Source organism: Oncorhynchus gorbuscha, linkage group LG02, assembly GCF_021184085.1.
Source record: "Oncorhynchus gorbuscha isolate QuinsamMale2020 ecotype Even-year linkage group LG02, OgorEven_v1.0, whole genome shotgun sequence".
NCBI classification, from domain to species: domain Eukaryota; kingdom Metazoa; phylum Chordata; class Actinopteri; order Salmoniformes; family Salmonidae; genus Oncorhynchus; species Oncorhynchus gorbuscha.
Window position 1 is genome coordinate 70,402,351 of NC_060174.1, and position 23,949 is coordinate 70,426,299.

A 23,949-nucleotide genomic window follows, 5' to 3' on the forward strand; every position below is an offset into this window, starting at 1 on the left:
TATTAGATCACGCTTGGGAAAGGTCGGCAGGAGCATTTCCATCCTGATTCATCTGTTCCTCAATCCTGCAGAGGTGAAGCTTCTCTGACACTGCATTATGCATCTGTTGCTTGATGGACGGGGGGACGGACGGACGGACAGGGGAGTAGGAGAGGTGAGGGGAGAGGGGGACGGACAGGGGAGTAGGAGAGGTGAGGGGAGAGGGGGACGGACAGGGGAGTAGGAGAGGTGAGGGGAGAGGGGGACGGACAGGGGAGTAGGAGAGGTGAGGGGAGAGGGGGAGGGGGCCACCCACAGGGGCTAAAGTCTTAGGTAATGGACAAACGTGTCTGGGAACAATTAAGCCTAGCAGTGTTCATTCGTTTCTAGTACCAGATTGAACTATTCATGAACATTGACAGAAAAGAGCAACAATTTGGATCATAACCAACAACATTCAGTCTCTGCATCAATCCAAACAACAATTCCAGCGTCTGTTGTGACGTGACATCAATCGAAATGGCACTATTTTGAGACGAGTGATAAACACCAAAAGCAAAGGACAGGTTTCCTTTCTTCTTTGACCAGCGTATCTGGCAAGGCTGTGGGACAGGATGCAAAGTGCTTATCATGAGCCAACATAGTGCATCTTATTCAAAGAGGTCTCAGATGATGTCTTTCTTTAATGGTATAGACCGCTGGGCTGCATCGTCCTGCTCACATTTACATGCCTGCTATTAAAGCCTCCCACTGCAGAGAGCAATACAGCGGTATATCATACATTCAATCAAGTCTCCATGAACAAAGTGTTCCATTTACCTGCATAGAGGCAGAGATGTGCTCTCAGAATGGATGGAGGCATACAGTACATAGCGGCAGGAAGTAGGGGTTGCTGAGGGTGCTGCAACACCCCCTGATAAATCACTAAAAATTGTGGCCGTCTGGACATGGACATTTGCTACCTTACTAGACACAGTCATTTAGGGTCTCTCTCATTTCCAATGTATCAAACAAAGCTTTCTGGGGAAAGATAGTTTACGGACTGTCTCCCACATGCAAGGCAAAACTAATCTCTTTTTCCCACAGACCGAAACACACAAACACCTGCACTGGAGCAGCTGTGGGACAGAGGCGCCTTGTAATCGAGTGCTTTGCAAATCGTGTCACACACAATTTATGTCTTTGGCCTCACACCACTGGCTAAGCAGCGCTGAGGCTCCAGGGAGCAAACAAGCAGAGAGAATTTAGAGCCCGACATTAATCGCTTATGACAATCGGCCTCCACTGGTTGTATATCTCTGTCCCACATACCTACAGTACATCCTCATGAAGCTCCATAGGGATGGTTCCTGTCTACAGTACATCCTCATGAAGCTCCATAGGGATGGTTCCTGTCTACAGTACATCCTCATGAAGCTCCATAGGGATGGTTCCTGTCTACAGTACATCCTCATGAAGCTCCATAGGGATGGTTCCTGTCTACAGTACATCCTCATGAAGCTCCATAGGGATGGTTCCTGTCTACAGTACATCCTCATGAAGCTCCATAGGATGGTTCCTGTCTACAGTACATCCTCATGAAGCTCCATAGGGATGGTTCCTGTCTACAGTACATCCTCATGAAGCTCCATAGGGATGGTTCCTGTCTACAGTACATCCTCATGAAGCTCCATAGGGATGGTTCCTGTCTACAGTACATCCTCATGAAGCTCCATAGGGATGGTTCCTGTCTACAGTACATCCTCATGAAGCTCCATAGGGATGGTTCCTGTCTACAGTACATCCTCATGAAGCTCCATAGGGATGGTTCCTGTCTACAGTACATCCTCATGAAGCTCCATAGGGATGGTTCCTGTCTACAGTACATCCTCATGAAGCTCCATAGGGATGGTTCCTGTCTACAGTACATCCTCATGAAGCTCCATAGGGATGGTTCCTGTCTACAGTACATCCTCATGAAGCTCCATAGGGATGGTTCCTGTCTACAGTACATCCTCATGAAGCTCCATAGGGATGGTTCCTGTCTACAGTACATCCTCATGAAGCTCCATAGGGATGGTTCCTGTCTATAGTACATCCTCATGAAGCTCCATAGGGATGGTTCCTGTCTACAGTACATCCTCATGAAGCTCCATAGGGATGGTTCCTGTCTACAGTACATCCTCATGAAGCTCCATAGGGATGAATCCTGTTTACAGTATTCTACACTTGCATCCTCTTGGTCCCAGCATTTCCTATCATGGTCAAACTGTTCACTGATTACGGCAGAGACAGGTCCATTAAATCCATGTTATTTGAGCAGTGTGCTGCAGTACACTGTGTACACACAGACTCACATACTCTACGGTCTTCAAAGGCCTGTACTGTTCAGGATATGTTTGTGTGATCTTCTTATGGCCATGAAAGGATACATTGGATAAAGAACTGCCTGAAAATGAAGAGTGCACTGGACATGCTGACACCCTTCCTTCCCTCTTAATGTTTCAAAGTACATCAGATAAGCTGGAAAGAGACGTCCAGAGGTTTCGTACCGATTCATCATTCGTTAACCCCTTCACACGCACACAAAAACCATTCCTACCATTGTCACCTTTTATTGGTGCAATTACTCAAATCCAGATCAAAAATAAGTCCTAATCCTGCAGAACATTCCCTTCACAATTCGATGGCAAATCAATTCTTCCATTACTGTTTAGCTCGCTGCTGCTATTACATACAGATCAAAAGGGAGAACAAATTTGCTCCTAAGTAACCATGGTGATTCACTTTCTTTTCTCTTGAGCACAGCTAAGTGAGGAATCCACAAGCTTGATGCTGATGTACAGACAGACACCGTGCACTGTGCTGAATCACATGAGCTCGCCTGTCTGATGGCAAGTGAATGAATAACAATGAGAGAAATTGACTCACAGGGCAGCGAAGTGTTCTCTCTTGGAACAAGCAATTAGAGGTTAATACTGACACAAATAAAACATGCTGCGAAAATGAACTGCAGACACTAACTACAAATCACATACAAAGCACCCTCTTTCATTCACAATTGTGACGCACGTTTGCATTCTTCCATCAAGACATGACGAGCTACACTGGAAATGGAATGTTAACTTTAATTATGGGGCTTTAGAATAAAATGATTTTATGTCCGAGTCCAAAGTGATTAAGACAGCACGGCGACTTGAGTAGAGCAAGCTAGGCGCTGCGAAACAAGCAGCTCAGCCAACCACACTCTACAGAGAGCAAACCTACCTTCCATCACAGAGAGATGGAAACAAGTAAACAAAGACTCAACCTTTTGCTATTAATAGGTTATACTGTATAGAAATCTACCAATGCTCTTGAACACAGTGAAATGAGTTAGTGGGTCCTCAAAAGCATGAATGTAAAATAGCATGTCACATAACAGAGAGTGAAGGTCCATGGTTGTTGCCTAAAATGGAACAATGGTTCATGATATTTCATTGGAGAGTGATGCAGTATCGACAGGTATTCCATGACCGTGTTTAATTAAAAAATAAAATAGATAGCATATTTTTTCCACAGCGGTGAGCATCCCTCAAACAGTTAGGTTTGTAGAGATGCTAATCTTAAAGTAGTTTGAACTAAGTTCCTTCCGCTCAAAATGTCATCACTAAAACAGCAGAAGTGCAACGTCTCCCTAATACAGCATCATTCTCTCGTGGGACGAGGATTTTAAAACCTTGAAAGCAAAACAATAATGGGAAAAGAAAGGATGCATTGTCTGTTCTTACGTTTTGTTCTTTCGTTTCTGATACTTGGTCACCATGTCTTGTAAACTGGGCGATGAAGTGGGAGAGGAAACCAAAGAGACAGAGAGAGGAACAGAAAAGGAGAAATAGAGTTAACAGTTTGAGACCAACCCAACCGGGGATGTAGTGTGCCCCGGGATAGATAGAGCTTCATTGTGTGTGAAAAGAAGACAAGGCGGCTCTAAATCATTTGCTGCAGGAAATCTAATGAACATCTCTCCATAAGGTACGGTGTGATTCAGAAAACCAGCTCACTCATCCTCTCTCTGACCTCATTGTTTAAAAGGGAGTCTAAACTCACTCTCAGAGGCCTTGTATGGCAACAGTGTTTACTTCACTGGGCCTCAGAGGTAGTGTAACCCTGAACATGCCAATAAAAGAGACCTCAGCAGGCAGCTGAACAAGAGGACAAACCAACAACGAATCAGGAAACGGGATTAAAGCAGGACAGACATTAAATAACAGGCAGTTGTTTTCTGTCAACTTTATTACAAAGAGAATCTGTCCTCCGACGGAAGAAGAGAGGGGGGCACCTACTTGTTCACGAGGTCATCGTCACCGTCACTGTCGACCATCTCATCCTCTATGGCGGCCTGCAAGTCTCCAATCCTCTTGAAGGCCAGCTTGAGGTCTGCCTGCAGACTCTGATTGGCTGCCTCCAGACTCTCTATGTCCATTTCCTGATGGATCATGACGCAGAGTAAGTGACTGTCACCCCAAACCCCTGTAAACCAAGACATCCCCACCCTAAATGAGGATATTAGCCCTGTATGACCTAACAAGGAGAGTCCAGCCCAAATGTCAGTACTCTGCTGACTGGGCACTCATCCTTACCAGCTCGTGCTTCTTGCGGCTGGCCTCGGCCTCCTTCTTGGACAGCTCAACCATCTCCTCTTTGATGTCCCTCATCTGTCTCTGTATGCGTTTGTTCTGCTCCTTCTCCCTGTTCTCTCCATTACCGCGGTGGTCTCTCTCCTCCGTCATCTTCTCCAGGTTCTCCTTCAGACGACCTGTAAGGCTCTGGGGACGAGGAGATGGAACTGGGTCAGAACCGCATAGAACACAGCTGAGACATCCAGCATAGGTGCCTGAGCAGTGAGCACATTTCACTTTGAGGTTTTTGGTGTGGTTAATGTAGTTGGAGAAGGGTCAAATTGAGGTCACTAAGAATTTCCAATTGAGCTCAGGTGTGCAGAAATCACAGCTGGCCAGAGAAAGATAGTATGGCTGTCGTAAAATATATTTCCCACACAGCATTTGTTCAATGACCCAAAATGTGGCCTCACAGCTTGCCCTCTACCTCCCACATACAAGCCCCTCTCTCTTGCTCTCACACACACACTCCCTCCCCCTCCCTCCCACTCTCTCCCCCTCGCACTCTCTCACTCCCTCCTTTATCCCCTCCCTCCTTCTCCCCCTCACACTTTCCCCCTCTTTCTCCCTTTCTCCCCCCTCCCTCCCCCTCTCCTTCTTCTCCTCCCCCTCCCTCCCTCCCTCCCTCCCTCCTTCTCCCCCTCCCTCCCTCCCTCCTTCTCCCTCCATCCCCCCTCCCTCCCACTCTCTCCCCCTCTCACTCTTTCTCCCCTTCCCTCCCTCCCACTTCCCCTCCCGTCTCACCTCCAGGCGTTTGATCTGGGTCCTCTCGTACTCCAGCTTGGTCTCGAGCTCACGGATCTTGGCCTCCTGCCTGCTGACCAGGGACTTCTCCACCATGGACTGCTCCTGGAACTCCAGCTGGCTCTGCAGGGACTGCAACTGGAGGGGGGCAACACACACACAGTGACATACTGAAGCACTGATGACACCACACTGAACACCTCCACTCTGCCCTATGCAACCCTCCCTCTACTTCTTCTATAATCAATACTAGGCCTGCATTCAACAGATATGTGTTTATGCCCAAAATAAATGCCTTCACCTCTTCCCTTCATCTGCATTGTGAATAGCATCCCCGCTGGCTGAAATGTTGGGAATCTAGCCAGCATTTTTGTTGCCTCTAATGTTAGTATTATCTGATGTGAATAGCCAATAAGCCGAGGACAGGATAACCCCAGTAGCCTCTACAGACCTAAATAACGATCACAGATCCCACTGCACAGCTTTGTGGAGGGGAATAAGATCAATGCTTTGCAAACTTGTTTCGTCTTAAGACTTTTCTCATATCTGATAAGAGGATGAAAGACATACACTAACTAAAAGTACCCAAAATGCACCAGGGCTCCTAATGAGGAGCTTTGCATCTGAGAGAAGGAGGATTTAGAGCTGGCCTTTCATGTCATTAAAGAACACAGTGTTCCTCTCATTGTGGATCTGTTAATCACTGCAGGGCTACAGGATTTAGATAGATACAATAGATAGATAGATAGCCATCTATCGCTGCCTTTGGTGGCAGCTCTTAAAACTACCTTACAGCAAGCAGAGTGAGGGGTAAGATCAGACTGTAAGCAGACGGACAGAGCTCTGATCCTCTCCAGGTGAATGTGCTGGTGTAGGTGTAGGTGTAGGACAACCTGTATGATTGTGCTGAGGGCATGATGTCCTCTGAGTGGCTGGTGAATGTGTGAGTAGATGGGGATGGGTGGGGGGCAGGCAGGGGGATTGGGGCTCCCATGGCAGGCAGCCATGGCAGTGTGTAGTTACCTTGTCCTGGATCTCCTGCTTCTCCTTCATGGCTTCCTCCAGCTGGGCCTGCAGGTCACTGATCTGGGCCAGGTCTCTGGCAGACTGTCACATCACAAACACACAGAGATAGTTAGTTACAGTATTTGAAGAGTTTACTTCCAAAACACTATATCCACCAATTTTTTACATTTGTGTTTTTTCATCAGCAATTATTGGTTATGCGTACCTTCAGGTGTGTGTAAAATATTACACATTTTAATTCCTACATTTGAGATGTGTCTGAAATGTATTTATCTATTTATTTTTTGCTAAATGCTATATATACAAACACAGACACATCGTTTATCCCAAGTGAAATGTTCATATTTTTTACCATTGTATTTGTCATTTAGCAGACACTCTTATCCAGAGAGACTTACTGGAGCTTCATTGCTCAAGGGCACAAACAGATGTTTCACCTACTTGGCTCAGGGATTTGGCCAACGCTCTTAGTCACGAAGCTACCTGCTGCTCGTATATTTTACTGTGATATGTAGTCGTTTCACCTAGCCATCTTCATTTAAAGATGAATACCCTTACTGTAAGTCACTCTGAATAAGAGCAAAAATGTCAAATGTAAATGTTTTACATACAGATTTCATATTACTGTATTGAGTTTTTTTATTTTTTAATTAAAAATGGATGTCACGTATAATAATCAGCTGTGTAGCTGAGAGGGATGTACAGTATGTGTCATAGTTATAGTGCAGGTCTATAGACCAGAAGCTGTGTAGCTGAGAGGGATGTACAGTATGTGTCATAGTTATAGTGCAGGTCTATAGACCAGAAGCTGTGTAGCTGAGAGGGATGTACAGTATGTGTCATAGTTATAGTGCAGGTCTATAGACCAGAAGCTGTGTAGCTGAGAGGGATGTACAGTATGTGTCATAGTTATAGTGCAGGTCTACAGACCAGAAGCTGTGTAGCTGAGAGGGATGTACAGTATGTGTCATAGTTATAGTGCAGGTCTACAGACCAGAAGCTGTGTAGCTGAGAGGGATGTACAGTATGTGTCATAGTTATAGTGCAGGTCTACAGACCAGAAGCTGTGTAGCTGAGAGGGATGTACAGTATGTGTCATAGTTATAGTGCAGGTCTACAGACCAGAAGCTGTGTAGCTGAGAGGGATGTACAGTATGTGTCATAGTTATAGTGCAGGTCTACAGACCAGAAGCTGTGTAGCTGAGAGGGATGTGCAGTATGTGTCATAGTTATAGTGCAGGTCTACAGACCAGAAGCTGTGTAGCTGAGAGGGATGTACAGTATGTGTCATAGTTATAGTGCAGGTCTACAGACCAGAAGCTGTGTAGCTGAGAGGGATGTACAGTATGTGTCATAGTTATAGTGCAGGTCTACAGACCAGAAGCTGTGTAGATGAGAGGGATGTGCAGTATGTGTCATAGTTATAGTGCAGGTCTATAGACCAGAAGCTGTGTAGCTGAGAGGGATGTACAACAGCTAGCCAACGCTAGCCAACGTCTTCTGTATAGAACTCAACTACCCGGTCGCATTCACAGGTTGTATCACATTTTCACTTCATTTTCATTACAGTACAACGGTTTGATTTGTTTGATCGTAGCTAGCTACTTAGCTAGCTACATAGCCGTCTTTGTATCAAAGATAATTGTGTAGTCTAGAGCGATTTTCTAGGTTCGCTAGCCATCTATTGTCGTTCTTTTAACGCAACGTAACGTAAACAACACTGCTAGCTAGCCTGCTAGCCCCCGAATAGCAACACTGCAGAAACTATTACACTCAACGGAACGACTTGATTAGTGTAGTGTCAACAACGCACCCACTGCCAGCTGACCTACTTCAGCAGTACTGTATCATTTTAATCATTTTAGTCAATAAGATTCTTGCTACGTAGCTTAACTTTCTGAACATTCGAGACGTGTAGTCCACTTGTCATTCCCATCTCCTTTGCATTAGCGTAGCCTCTTCTGTAGCCTGTCAACTATGTGTCTGTTTATCCCTGTTCTCTCCTCTCTGCACAGACCATACAAACGCTCCTCACCGCGTGGCCGCGGCCACCCTACTCTGGTGGTCCCAGCGCGCACGACCCACGTGGAGTTCCAGGTCTCCGGTAGCCTCTGGAACTGCCAATCTGCGGTCAACAAGGCAGAGTTCATCTCAGCCCATGCCTCCCTCCAGTCCCTCGACTTCTTGGCCCTGACGGAAACATGGATCACCACAGACAACACTGCTACTCCTACTGCTCTCTCTTCGTCCGCCCACGTGTTCTCGCACACCCCGAGAGCGTCTGGTCAGCGGGGTGGTGGCACCGGGATCCTCATCTCTCCCAAGTGGTCATTCTCTCTTTCTCCCCTTACCCATCTGTCTATCGCCTCCTTTGAATTCCATGCTGTCACAGTTACTAGCCCTTTCAAGCTTAACATCCTTATCATTTATCGCCCTCCAGGTTCCCTCGGAGAGTTCATCAATGAGCTTGATGCCTTGATAAGCTCCTTTCCTGAGGACGGCTCACCTCTCACAGTTCTGGGCGACTTTAACCTCCCCACGTCTACCTTTGACTCTTTCCTCTCTGCCTCCTTCTTTCCACTCCTCTCCTCTTTTGACCTCACCCTCTCACCTTCCCCCTACTCACAAGGCAGGCAATACGCTCGACCTCATCTTTACTAGATGCTGTTCTTCCACTAACCTCATTGCAACTCCCCTCCAAGTCTCCGACCACTGCCTTGTATCCTTTTCCCTCTCGCTCTCATCCAACACCTCCCACACTGCCCCTACTCGGATGGTATCGCGCCGTCCCAACCTTCGCTCTCTCTCCCCCGCTACTCTCTCCTCTTCCATCCTATCATCTCTTCCCTCCGCTCAAACCTTCTCCCACCTATCTCCTGATTCTGCCTCCTCAACCCTCCTCTCCTCCCTCTCTGCATCCCTTGACTCTCTATGTCCCCTATCCTCCAGGCCGGCTCGGTCCTCCCCTCCCGCTCCGTGGCTCGATGACTCATTGCGAGCTCACAGAACAGGGCTCCGGGCAGCCGAGCGGAAATGGAGGAAAACTCGCCTCCCTGCGGACCTGGCATCCTTTCACTCCCTCCTCTCTACATTTTCCTCCTCTGTCTCTGCTGCTAAAGCCACTTTCTACCACGCTAAATTCCAAGCTTCTGCCTCCAACCCTAGGAAGCTCTTTGCCACCTTCTCCTCCCTCCTGAATCCTCCGCCCCCTCCCCCCCCTCCTCCCTCTCTGCAGATGACTTCGTCAACCATTTTGAAAAGAAGGTCGACGACATCCGATCCTCGTTTGCTAAGTCAAACGACACCGCTGGTTCTGCTCACACTGCCCTACCCTGTGCTCTGACCTCTTTCTCCCTCTCTCTCCAGATGAAATCTCGCGTCTTGTGACGGCCGGCCGCCCAACAACCTGCCCGCTTGACCCTATCCCCTCCTCTCTTCTCCAGACCATTTCCGGAGACCTTCTCCCTTACCTCACCTCGCTCATCAACTCATCCCTGACCGTTGGCTACGTCCCTTCCGTCTTCAAGAGAGCGAGAGTTGCACCCCTTCTGAAAAAACCTACACTCGATCCCTCCGATGTCAACAATTACAGACCAGTATCCCTTCTTTCTTTTCTCTCCAAAACTCTTGAACGTGCCGTCCTTGGCCAGCTCTCCCGCTATCTCTCTCTGAATGACCTTCTTGATCCAAATCAGTCAGGTTTCAAGACTAGTCATTCAACTGAGACTGCTCTCCTCTGTATCACGGAGGCGCTCCGCACTGCTAAAGCTAACTCTCTCTCCTCTGCTCTCATCCTTCTAGATCTATCGGCTGCCTTCGATACTGTGAACCATCAGATCCTCCTCTCCACCCTCTCCGAGTTGGGCATCTCCGGCGCGGCCCACGCTTGGATTGCGTCCTACCTGACAGGTCGCTCCTACCAGGTGGCGTGGCGAGAATCTGTCTCCTCACCACGCGCTCTCACCACTGGTGTCCCCCAGGGCTCTGTTCTTGGCCCTCTCCTATTCTCGCTATACACCAAGTCACTTGGCTCTGTCATAACCTCACATGGTCTCTCTTATCATTGCTATGCAGACGACACACAATTAATCTTCTCCTTTCCCCTTCTGATGACCAGGTGGCGAATCGCATCTCTGCATGTCTGGCAGACATATCAGTGTGGATGACGGATCACCACCTCATGCTGAACCTCGGCAAGACGGAGCTGCTCTTCCTCCCGGGAAGGACTGCCCGTTCCATGATCTCGCCATCACGGTTGACAACTCCATTGTGTCCTCCTCCCAGAGCGCCAAGAACCTTGGCGTGATCCTGGACAACACCCTGTCGTTCTCAACTAACATCAAGGCGGTGGCCCGTTCCTGTAGGTTCATGCTCTACAACATCCGCAGAGTACGACCCTGCCTCACACAGGAAGCGGCGCAGGTCCTAATCCAGGCACTTGTCATCTCCCGTCTGGATTACTGCAACTCGCTGTTGGCTGGGCTCCCTGCCTGTGCCATTAAACCCCTTCAACTCATCCAGAACGCCGCAGCCCGTCTGGTGTTCAACCTTCCCAAGTTCTCTCACGTCACCCCGCTCCTCCGTTCTCTCCACTGGCTTCCAGTTGAAGCTCGCATCCGCTACAAGACCATGGTGCTTGCCTACGGAGCTGTGAGGGGAACGGCACCTCAGTACCTCCAGGCTCTGATCAGGCCCTACACCCAAACAAGGGCACTGCGCTCATCCACCTCTGGCCTGCTCGCCTCCCTACCACTGAGGAAGTACAGCTCCCGCTCAGCCCAGTCAAAACTGTTCGCTGCCCTGGCCCCCCAATGGTGGAACAAACTCCCTCACGACGCCAGGACAGCGGAGTCAATCACCACCTTCCGGAGACACCTGAAACCCCACCTCTTTAAGGAATACCTAGGATAGGTTAAGTAATCCCTCTCACCCCACCCCCCCTAAGTTTTAGATGCACTATTGTTAAGTGACTGTCCCACTGGATGTCATAAGGTGATTGCACCAATTTGTAAGTCGCTCTGGATAAGAGCGTCTGCTAAATGACTTAAATGTAAATGTAATGTATGTGTCATAGTTATAGTGCAGGTCTACAGACCAGAAGCTGTGTAGCTGAGAGGGATGTACAGTATGTGTCATAGTTATAGTGCAGGTCTACAGACCAGAAGCTGTGTAGCTGAGAGGGATGTACAGTATGTGTCATAGTTATAGTGCAGGTCTATAGACCAGAAGCTGTGTAGCTGAGAGGGATGTACAGTATGTGTCATAGTTATAGTGCAGGTCTACAGACCAGAAGCTGTGTAGCTGAGAGGGATGTACAGTATGTGTCATAGTTATAGTGCAGGTCTACAGACCAGAAGCTGTGTAGCTGAGAGGGATGTACAGTATGTGTCATAGTTATAGTGCAGGTCTACAGACCAGAAGCTGTGTGGCTGAGAGGGATGTACAGTATGTGTCATAGTTATAGTGCAGGTCTACAGACCAGAAGCTGTGTAGCTGAGAGGGATGTACAGTATGTGTCATAGTTATAGTGCAGGTCTACAGACCAGAAGCTGTGTAGATGAGAGGGATGTACAGTATGTGTCATAGTTATAGTGCAGGTCTACAGACCAGAAGCTGTGTAGCTGAGAGGGATGTACAGTATGTGTCATAGTTATAGTGCAGGTCTACAGACCAGAAGCTGTGTAGCTGAGAGGGATGTACAGTATGTGTCATAGTTATAGTGCAGGTCTACAGACCAGAAGCTGTGTAGATGAGAGGGATGTACAGTATGTGTCATAGTTATAGTGCAGGTCTATAGACCAGAAGCTGTGTAGCTGAGAGGGATGTACAGTATGTGTCATAGTTATAGTGCAGGTCTACAGACCAGAAGCTGTGTAGCTGAGAGGGATGTACAGTATGTGTCATAGTTATAGTGCAGGTCTACAGACCAGAAGCTGTGTAGATGAGAGGGATGTACAGTATGTGTCATAGTTATAGTGCAGGTCTATAGACCAGAAGCTGTGTAGCTGAGAGGGATGTACAGTATGTGTCATAGTTATAGTGCAGGTCTACAGACCAGAAGCTGTGTAGCTGAGAGGGATGTACAGTATGTGTCATAGTTATAGTGCAGGTCTACAGACCAGAAGCTGTGTAGATGAGAGGGATGTGCAGTATGTGTCATAGTTATAGTGCAGGTCTATAGACCAGAAGCTGTGTAGCTGAGAGGGATGTACAGTATGTGTCATAGTTATAGTGCAGGTCTACAGACCAGAAGCTGTGTAGCTGAGAGGGATGTACAGTATGTGTCATAGTTATAGTGCAGGTCTACAGACCAGAAGCTGTGTAGCTGAGAGGGATGTACAGTATGTGTCATAGTTATAGTGCAGGTCTATAGACCAGAAGCTGTGTAGCTGAGAGGGATGTACAGTATGTGTCATAGTTATAGTGCAGGTCTACAGACCAGAAGCTGTGTAGCTGAGAGGGATGTACAGTATGTGTCATAGTTATAGTGCAGGTCTACAGACCAGAAGCTGTGTAGCTGAGAGGGATGTACAGTATGTGTCATAGTTATAGTGCAGGTCTACAGACCAGAAGCTGTGTGGCTGAGAGGGATGTACAGTATGTGTCATAGTTATAGTGCAGGTCTACAGACCAGAAGCTGTGTAGCTGAGAGGGATGTACAGTATGTGTCATAGTTATAGTGCAGGTCTACAGACCAGAAGCTGTGTAGATGAGAGGGATGTACAGTATGTGTCATAGTTATAGTGCAGGTCTACAGACCAGAAGCTGTGTAGCTGAGAGGGATGTACAGTATGTGTCATAGTTATAGTGCAGGTCTACAGACCAGAAGCTGTGTAGCTGAGAGGGATGTACAGTATGTGTCATAGTTATAGTGCAGGTCTACAGACCAGAAGCTGTGTAGATGAGAGGGATGTACAGTATGTGTCATAGTTATAGTGCAGGTCTATAGACCAGAAGCTGTGTAGCTGAGAGGGATGTACAGTATGTGTCATAGTTATAGTGCAGGTCTACAGACCAGAAGCTGTGTAGCTGAGAGGGATGTACAGTATGTGTCATAGTTATAGTGCAGGTCTACAGACCAGAAGCTGTGTAGATGAGAGGGATGTACAGTATGTGTCATAGTTATAGTGCAGGTCTATAGACCAGAAGCTGTGTAGCTGAGAGGGATGTACAGTATGTGTCATAGTTATAGTGCAGGTCTACAGACCAGAAGCTGTGTAGCTGAGAGGGATGTACAGTATGTGTCATAGTTATAGTGCAGGTCTATAGACCAGAAGCTGTTCAGGGGCAGGGTTTACCTGGGAGACGGCAGCCTTGTGTTTCTTCATCAGCTCGTTCATGTCCTCCTGGTCCTCCTCCATACGAGACTGCAGGTCGTTCTTCTCCCTTTGCAGGCGGGACACCTGCTCCTCAAGCTGAGAGAGAGGAAGAGGGGAAGAAAGAGAAAGACAAACTTTTTTTCAACCAGAGCCAGTGAAAGTAATCAATAGTCAAAAGCTGGCCAGTCATCTAATGGATATCTACCTGTGGCCTGACCCTGGTAGTGGATTAGTGTGATTTACTATAATCACACCTGATTGGGTCATTTAGGCCTGCAGACAGACCTTTGTGGCCAATGCACCATGTATTAGCTTGGAACTAGGGTCCTAAGGCAGATCATCAGATCTACTCTGGAGGGAAAGACACCCAGCCTCTTAGTATGCCATCCCAAACTGGAGACATTTAAAATACCTTTCATAGCCAAAAACACACCAATTAGCAGCTCTACAGGGTCACTCTCTGTCCTCTCTCTGTCCCCAGAGGACCACAAGTGTCACTCTCTTCCCGCAATTTCCTCTAAAACACAGAAAGCACTCTCATGGGAAGTGATTATGGAACGCATTAATGAGGACATAAAAAACATCAACAATGCTAATTAAACCATTAGCACATAATCGAGAAATGGGCCATTTCCAGAAAAAACTATAATGTCAATGATGATGGGGGGGATTTGTGCATATTCGTGACAGTGTTTTAACACACACTAAAATAGTCTACCCTGTGTGAGAGGGAGCGTAAAAGAAACGACAGGCTCTCCTACTGTTTTTAATAACACTGTTTGTTTTTGTTGTGTAAAAAATCTAGTAAAGCGCTGTAATTACACAAATACGAGTTTCTCACACGTCCTGGAATGATTTCCTTAACAAAAAAATGTGTCGATTGTGTATCACTACAATAAACAGGGTCATCAAGCATGCAATCTCATTAGAATATACCAATCTGCATTTCTGTTCAATTCAATTAAAATTGCATGGACAGAAATGGTTCCTGTCACATAAACATGGAGTATAAAAAACATTAAGAACACCTGCTCTTTCCATGACAGACTGACCAGGTGAATCCAGGTGAAAGCTATGATCCGTTATTAATGCCGCTGCATGATGACGAGTTTCTCACACGACTGGCCTGTCTGGGGGATGTTTTTCACTTGTCTGACCGCTGCATGATGAGGAGTTTCTCACACGACTGGCCTGTCTGGGTGATGTTTTTCACTTGTCTGACCGCTGCATGATGAGGAGTTTCTCACACGACTGGCCTGTCTGGGTGATGTTTTTCACTTGTCTGACCGCTGCATGATGACGAGTTTCTCACACGACTGGCCTGTCTGGGTGATGTTTTTCACTTGTCTGACCGCTGCATGATGACGAGTTTCTCACACGACTGGCCTGTCTGGGTGATGTTTTTCACTTGTCTGACCGCTGCATGATGACGAGTTTCTCACACGACTGGCCTGTCTGGGTGATGTTTTTCACTTGTCTGACCGCTGCATGATGACGAGTTTCTCACACGACTGGCCTGTCTGGGTGATGTTTTTCACTTGTCTGACCGCTGCATGATGACGAGTTTCTCACACGACTGGCCTGTCTGGGTGATGTTTTTCACTTGTCTGACCGCTGCATGATGACGAGTTTCTCACACGACTGGCCTGTCTGGGTGATGTTTTTCACTTGTCTGACTGCTGCATGATGACGAGTTTCTCACACGACTGGCCTGTCTGGGTGATGTTTTTCACTTGTCTGACCGCTGCATGATGACGAGTTTCTCACACGACTGGCCTGTCTGGGTGATGTTTTTCACTTGTCTGACCGCTGCATGATGACGAGTTTCTCACACGACTGGCCTGTCTGGGTGATGGTGATGTTTTTCACTTGTCTGACCGCTGCATGATGACGAGTTTCTCACACGACTGGCCTGTCTGGGTGATGTTTTTCACTTGTCTGACCGCTGCATGATGACGAGTTTCTCACACGACTGGCCTGTCTGGGTGATGTTTTTCACTTGTCTGACTTCTGCATGATGACGAGTTTCTCACACGACTGGCCTGTCTGGGTGATGTTTTTCACTTGTCTGACCGCTGCATGATGACGAGTTTCTCACACGACTGGCCTGTCTGGGTGATGTTTTTCACTTGTCTGACTTCTGCATGATGACGAGTTTCTCACACGACTGGCCTGTCTGGGTGATGTTTTTCACTTGTCTGACCGCTGCATGATGACGAGTTTCTCACACGACTGGCCTGTCTGGGTGATGTTTTTCACTTGTCTGACCGCTGCATGATGACGAGTTTCTCACACGACTGGCCTGTCTGGGTGATGTTTTTCACTTGTCTGACCGCTGCATGATGAGGAGTTTCTCACACGACTGGCCTGTCTGGGTGATGTTTTTCACTTGTCTGACCGCTGCATGATGACGAGTTTCTCACACGACTGGCCTGTCTGGGTGATGTTTTTCACTTGTCTGACCGCTGCATGATGACGAGTTTCTCACACGACTGGCCTGTCTGGGTGATGTTTTTCACTTGTCTGACCGCTGCATGATGACGAGTTTCTCACACGACTGGCCTGTCTGGGTGATGTTTTTCACTTGTCTGACCTGCATGATGACGAGTTTCTCACACGACTGGCCTGTCTGGGTGATGTTTTTCACTTGTCTGACCGCTGCATGATGACGAGTTTCTCACACGACTGGCCTGTCTGGGTGATGTTTTTCACTTGTCTGACCGCTGCATGATGACGAGTTTCTCACACGACTGGCCTGTCTGGGTGATGTTTTTCACTTGTCTGACTGCTGCATGATGACGAGTTTCTCACACGACTGGCCTGTCTGGGTGATGTTTTTCACTTGTCTGACCGCTGCATGATGACGAGTTTCTCACACGACTGGCCTGTCTGGGTGATGTTTTTCACTTGTCTGACCGCTGCATGATGACGAGTTTCTCACACGACTGGCCTGTCTGGGTGATGTTTTTCACTTGTCTGACCGCTGCATGATGACGAGTTTCTCACACGACTGGCCTGTCTGGGTGATGTTTTTCAATTGTCTGACTTCTGCATGATGACGAGTTTCTCACACGACTGGCCTGTCTGGGTGATGTTTTTCACTTGTCTGACTTCTGCATGATGACGAGTTTCTCACACGACTGGCCTGTCTGGGTGATGTTTTTCAATTGTCTGACTTCTGCATGATGACGAGTTTCTCACACGACTGGCCTGTCTGGGTGATGTTTTTCACTTGTCTGACTTCTGCATGATGACGAGTTTCTCACACGACTGGCCTGTCTGGGTGATGTTTTTCACTTGTCTGACCGCTGCATGATGACGAGTTTCTCACACGACTGGCCTGTCTGGGTGATGTTTTTCACTTGTCTGACTTCTGCATGATGACGAGTTTCTCACACGACTGGCCTGTCTGGGTGATGTTTTTCACTTGTCTGACCGCTGCATGATGAGGAGTTTCTCACACGACTGGCCTGTCTGGGTGATGTTTTTCACTTGTCTGACCGCTGCATGATGACGAGTTTCTCACACGACTGGCCTGTCTGGGTGATGTTTTTTCTCACCTGAATAATGTTCATCAAGTATTATAGGGACTCTCCACAACTATAATCAATGTGTGGGACAAAAATGAGGCCATGATTAAGAGGTTGGAGCTCTTTTCTGTCTGCATTAACAAGGACAACACACAGGACTTTCCATCATTGTATGATTTTTTGTGTGCAAACGAACTCAGGCTTAAGGACAATATAGCGAAGCACCCGAGTGAGCTGGGTGCGCAATTACACAGATACTTTCCCGAAAAACGGATGACACAAACAACTGGATTCGTTATCCATTTCATACCCTGCCTCCAGTCCATTTATCAATATCTGAACAAGATAGTCTCATCGAAATTGCAACAAGCGGCTCTGTGAAAATTGAAATGAATCAGAAGCCACTGCCGGATTTCTGGATAGTGCTGTCCTCAGGGTATTATGCCTTGGCAAATCGCGCTGTTAAGACACTGATAACCTTTGCAACCACGTACCTATGTGAGAGTGGATTCTCGGCCCTCACTAACATGAAAACTAAATACAGGCACAGACTGTGTGTGGGAAATTATTTAAGACTCTCTCCATTACAACCCAACATTGCAGAGTTATGTGCATCCTTTCAAGCACACCCTTCTTTCTCATTAACGTGTGGTGAGTTATTCACCATTTGTGATGAACAAATAAAAGGTTTTATATGTAAGATGGCTAAATAAAGAACAAAATTATTAATTATTATTATATTATAATTTTTGTCCTGGTCCTGTAACAGCTCTTTGTCATTTCCCACAAGCCGGGTTGTGACAAAAACTAACTCATATTCTTATATTTAATAAATGTATTGTATAGTGTGTATGTGGCAGGCTTACAATGCTAGAAAAAAATAAACATTTGAGAGTGCGCTGACCCAGGTCTCGAGGGGGTATATGCAGCTGGAGGTTGAATGTTCGAAGGGGTATGGGACTAAAAAAGGTTTGGGAACCACTGGTATAGATGAAGGGGAGGAGACAGGTTAAAGAAGGATGTTTAAGCCTCGAGACAACTGAGACACACACAAAAGTGCAGACACATGCATACGCACAAATTGTGATATTGAACATTTTGTGATGTGGATATGTGGTGTTCTAGGGATGTTATATGATGTGCTGTTATCGTTAGCTCATTCAGTACGAACATAGTTCCCTGTTTTATCTGTTGTTTTATATGCAATGTGGGTCCTTTGGTGTGTTTGGACCCCAGGAAGAGTAGCTGCTGCCTTGGCAGGAACTACTATCCATAATAAATACAAAGACATGGATTGTGTATGTGTGCCATTCAGAGGGTGAATGGGCAAGACAAAAGTGCCCTTGAACGAGTTATAGTAGTAGATGCCAGGCAAACCAGTTTGTGTCAAACTGCAACGCTGCTGGGTTTTTCATGCTCAACAGTTTTCTGTGTGTATCAAGAATGATCAACCACTCCAAAAGACATCCAGACAACGTGACACAACTGTAGGAGGCATTGGAGTCAACGTAGGCCAGCATCCTTTGACACCTTGTAGAGTCCATGCCCCAATTAATTGAGGCTGCCCAAAATGGGGGGGGGGGGTGCAACTCAATATTAGGAAAGTGTTCCTAATGTTTGGCATACTCAGTGTATGTTTTACCTAGATAAATGGCTATCTTTACTGATTTAACGAGGCTGTAATATCCTTTTAAAAGGATATTGAAATACAGCACAGGATGTGGACGTACTCCGTACTCTGTGTGCAGTTCACACTAGGCAGCTATAATGGTAGGGAATCCTCTCATATTGAGACGGGACAGCTGAGGGAGCTCTCACTCACCGACATCTTGACTTTGACCACGTCCTCCATCTGGATGTGCAAGTCCTCAATCTCTATCTCCATGCCCTTACGAGACTTCACCGCCGCCGCACACGTGAACTCTGACTCCTCCAGCTGTGAATGGATATATAACAGGAGGAGGAAGCGGAGGTGGTGGAAGAGAGGGGAAGAGAGGATTAGAAGGTCAAGGTCCGGGAAAATAAGAAATCTTCAGAAATCACTAAATGTAACACCCTGTCCTTGATCGGAAGAGCAAGTGCAATACATTTTTGACAGGACTATTTATAGTAGAAGAGCTGAGAATGTCACTGAAGCACCTGATTGACCTGATGTTAATAAGACGGGCCATGTCATGTATTGTAGGGTGGTGTACCTGGTTTTTGAGCTGGGCGGTCTCTCTCTTGCTGGGGGCGTTGTTCTTCATGTGGTCCAGCATGATCTGGGCGTCAGCCAGCAGCACTTTAGTGCGTTTCAGGTCCTTCCTCAGCCTCTTCTCTGTCTCCACGTCCCTGCAGCCCACCTAGAGATGAACACGCAAACGGTCTCTGGGTCATTCCACCAATTCGGTAGAACTGACTTCTATTTTACAGGCTGACTACACTGCTCGCGTCGCGTGCGTTGCAAAATACATTTTGAAATCTATAATCTAATCTTGAAATCTAATCTAAATCTATACTACAAGTCCTGCCTCTCCCATCTCCTCATTGGTTTATAGAAGCAGATACCCACATGCCATCTCCTCATTGGTTATACCCACGTGGGTGACTGAAAGACGAACGAGGTTGGTGGCGGTAATGCACACAATTTATGAAAGCTGCCAATCGCAATATAAAGTCAAGAGAAGAAAAAGCCTGGAAGGAGGAGAGATGACTATAAACGATTCGGTTGACTGTTTTATGTGTGGATTAATTGGCGGAGTAGAGGACCTTGTGCATTTCAGGTAAAATAACAACTCAATGTTTATATCCCAGGAAAAAATAGCTAGCAACAGCAAGCTAATTAAATAGGACAAATTAACTAGCAAGTGCAAGCTAGCTAGCTAGCGAATTTGCCATACATGTTTAATGCTTTTCGACCTGTCCCCAAATTAATATAATTGGTTGAGAGTTTGTTTTGATATTTTAACCTGCGTGTCGTGATTGCGTTTGATGTGGGGGGACAAAATACATTTAAGCATGATGGCGCACGTGTGCAGCTGGTTTAGGTTCCGTGTTAGCCCTTGGCGATGCAGAAGCTCGTTGGCGCACGCATGCAGTGTGGATGCAATAATTGAACAATATAGATTTCTACATTTATTTTGCAAAGCGACGTGAGCGGTGTAGACAACCTGTCAGAGCGATTTAAAAATGTATATTTAATTATTTTATTTACTTAACCTATATTTAACTTTGGAAATTCAGTTAAGAACAAATTCTTATTTACAATGACGGGGTGATGAGCACACACACATCAGTAACAGTGTGATGGGTTACCTGGTCCTGGGCAGACAGCAGTTTGGTCTCCAGCTCTCTCCTCTCACGCAGGACTTTCTGCTTGTCATCATACTCCTCCTCCAGCTGTACCTCCATCTGCTTCAGCTGTAGAATGGATATACAGACAGTGACAGCCAGGAAGAAGATAAGGAGACTCCGTAAACTTGGTCTCTGTGGATGGTTTGTCCTCTGACAAATCAACTGTAAATTTCGGTGTTCCTCAAGGCTCCGTTTTAGGACCGCTATTTATTTCACTATATATTTTACCTCTTGGGGATGTCATCCGGAAACATAATGTTAACTTTCACTGCTATGCGGACGACACACAACTGTACATTTCAATGGAACATGGTGAAGCCCCAAAATTGCCCTCCCTGGAAACCTGTGTTTCAGACATAAGAAAGTGTATGGCAGCAAATGTTCTACTTTTAAACAGACAAAACAGAGATGCTAGTTCTAGGTCCCAATAAACAAAAAGATCTTCTGTTGAATCTGACAATGAATCTTGACGGTTGTACAGTCATCTCAAATGAAACTGTGAAGGACCTCGGTGTTACTCTGGACCCTGATCTCTCTTTTCACGAACATAGAGACTGTTTCAAGGACAGCTTTTTCCATCTACATAACATTGCAAAAATCAGAAACTTTCTGTCCAAAAATGATGCAGAAAAATTAATCCATGCTTTTGTCACTTCTAGGTTAGACTACTGCAATGCTCTACTTTCCGGCTACCCGGATAAAGCACTAAATAAACTTCAGTTAGTGCTAAACACGGCTGCTAGAACCTTGACTAGAACCAAAAAATTTGATCATATTACTCCAGTGCTAGCCTCTCTACACTGGCTTCCTGTAAAGGCAAGGGCTGATTTCAAGGTTTTACGGCTAACCTACAAAGCATTACATGGGCTTGCTCCTACCCATCTTTCCGATTTGGTCCTGGCCGTACATACCTACACGTACGCTACGGTCACAAGACGCAGGCCTCCTTACTGTCCCTAGAATTTCTAAGCAAACAACTGGAGGCAAGGCTTTCTCCTATAGAGCTCAATCTTTATGGAATAGTCTGCTTATCCGTGTGAGAGACGCAGACTTGGTCTTTATTGAAGGCTCATCTCTTCAATAGGTCCAATGATTGAGTGTAATCTGGCCCAGGAGTGTGAAGGTGAACGGAAAGGCACTGGAGCAACGAACCGCCCTTGCTGTCTCTGGCTCGCCGGTTCCCCTCTCCCCAGTGGGATTCTCTGCCTCTAACCCTATTACAGGGGTTGAGTCACTGGCTAACTGATGCTCTTCCATGCCATCCCCTTGGGTTGTGCCGTGGGGTTATCTTTGTGAGCTATACTCGGCCTTGTCTCAGGATGGTAAGTTGGTGGTTGAATATATCCCTCTAGTGGTGTGGGGGCTATGCTTTGGCAAAGTGGGTGGGGTTATATCCTGCCTGTTTGGCCCTGTCCGGGGGTATCGTCGGACAGGGCCACAGTGTCTCCCGACCCCTCCTGTCTAAGCCTCCAGTATTTATTCTGCAATAGTTTGTGTGTCGGGGGGCTAGGGTCAGTCTGTTAATTCTGGAGTATTTATCCTGTCTATCCGGTGTCCTGTGTTAATTTAAGTACTCTCTCTCTCTCTCTCTCTCTCTCTCTCTCTCTCTCTCTCTCTCTCTCTCTCTCTCTCTCTCTCTCTCTCTCTCTCTCTCTCTCTCTCTCTCTCTCTCTCTCTCTCTCTCTCTCTCTCTCTCTCTCTCTCTCTCTCTCTCTCTCTCTCTCTCTCTCTCTCTCTCTCTCTCTCTCTCTCTCTCTCTCTCTCTCTCTCTCTCTCTCTCTCTCTCTCTCTCTCTCTGTCCACCTGGTCGTGCTGCTGCTCCAGTTTCAACTGTTCTGCCTGTGGCTATGGAACCCTGACCATTTGACTGGACGTGCTACCTGTCCCAGAACTGCTGTTTTAAACTCTCTAGAGACAGCAGGAGCAGTAGAGATACTCTGAATTATCGGCTATGAAAAGCCAACTGACATTTACTCCTGAGGTGCTGACCTGTTGTACCCTCGACAACCACTGTGATTATTATTATTTGACCCTGCTGTTCATCTATAAATATTTGAACATCTTGGCCATGTTCTGTTATAATTTCCACCTGGCACAGCCAGAATAGGACTGGCCACCCCTCAGAGGGCTCAATGTCATACTCTATGCGGCACTAAATGCCTGACTGTCAATGTGAAATTACTGTGGGTAAAAATGTATAAAGAATTATACAAGTACATAATCAAAACATTCCAAATGACGACAAATCACGTCAACAGTCATTTCCAGATATGGTTGCCATGACTTGTGGCTATTGGGGAAATTAAGGCAGTCAAATAGGAATTCAGAGTGCAGCGTAATTTGACACGATTGCCTACACATTATTGTATGTGTTAGTTTAAGTGCCTGTCAGAGCTGTTGTATACTTGACATGGGTCGGCATGTTGTTTTTCTAAAGTAGGGAGGTTATGCATAGCTGATAAAACACAAACAGGACTGCTGTGGAAAATACAGTCGTGTACTGAGTGTGAGCAGGCCTACATACCTTCTTACTGCAGGACTGCCTGATCTCCTCCACCTCCTCATCTTTGTTCTCGATGTCTTTGGAGTGGGTCTGCCGCAGACTCACCATCTCCATCTCCAGACGCAGCTTGGCCTGAAGGACACACACAAATAGACTGTTATAGACCGGCAAATCCTATAAGGGCTCTGTATTGTTCCCCTCTTCACCTCCTCTCCTCCTCCACTACCTGCTCCAGCATCTGGATGGTCCCGGCCTGCTCGTCCAGCTCCTCTTCCTGGTCTTTGACCTTGGCCTCCAGGTCGCGGAGGGTCTTCTTGGTCTTGGACAGCGACGCCTCGTCCTTGGACTCCTGGGAGGACAGGTCCTGTAGCTCCGCATCCAGCTGCTCCACCTTCAGCTGGACGGCACACAGCTCCATGTCTTTGTCCTGCAGACAGGCAAACAGGTAGGCAGGGGGCAGTAAAAAGACAGAGGTACTCAGATGACTCCTGGACCAGGCCAGACATACAGAGGACATGGAGAACATGGTCTTCCCAGGGGCAACGATAACATTATGATCTATCATCCTTGTCCAGCTAGTACCTGCAGCTGCTGGCGCAGACTGAACAGCTCCCCAGTCATCATGTCTCTCTCCCGGCACAGCTTCTCTCTCAGGTTCTTCTCCCTCAGCACCTCGTCCTGGGCCTGGTTCTGCTCCAAGTCAAACCTGCAACACACAACACTCATGTTACACTACTGGCAGGCCGTCATACAGCCTCAAGACCTCTCCTAAGATCAAATATTTAACCAGGGCCATTTGTTGAGTTAAATCATTTACAACTGAATTCATTGCAATAAAAAAATATTTCACTTCCTCTCATCCCACTGAGGACTAT

At 46.9% G+C, this 23,949-nt stretch overlaps 1 protein-coding gene across 6 annotated transcripts in view; it reads right to left on the reverse strand.

Moving 5' to 3' along the window:
* Positions 1–23,949, reverse strand: part of LOC124008521 (unconventional myosin-XVIIIa-like) — a 123,473-nt gene that overhangs the window by 13,323 nt on the left and 86,201 nt on the right. For 5 of the 6 annotated variants that reach the window (XM_046319888.1, XM_046319870.1, XM_046319879.1 and 2 more), the window contains 12 exons: positions 23,657–23,780; positions 23,301–23,501; positions 23,096–23,206; positions 20,533–20,637; positions 19,434–19,580; positions 19,061–19,174; positions 13,688–13,804; positions 6,387–6,470; positions 5,364–5,501; positions 4,581–4,766; positions 4,284–4,426; positions 3,729–3,773 (listed from right to left, as the gene is read on the reverse strand). In XM_046319888.1, the coding sequence (XP_046175844.1) occupies positions 3,729–3,773; positions 4,284–4,426; positions 4,581–4,766; positions 5,364–5,501; positions 6,387–6,470; positions 13,688–13,804; positions 19,061–19,174; positions 19,434–19,580; positions 20,533–20,637; positions 23,096–23,206; positions 23,301–23,501; positions 23,657–23,780 (1,515 nt within the window). The remainder of the gene's footprint in view (positions 1–3,728; positions 3,774–4,283; positions 4,427–4,580; positions 4,767–5,363; positions 5,502–6,386; positions 6,471–13,687; positions 13,805–19,060; positions 19,175–19,433; positions 19,581–20,532; positions 20,638–23,095; positions 23,207–23,300; positions 23,502–23,656; positions 23,781–23,949) is intronic. The other variant, XM_046319896.1, reaches the window with a different exon arrangement.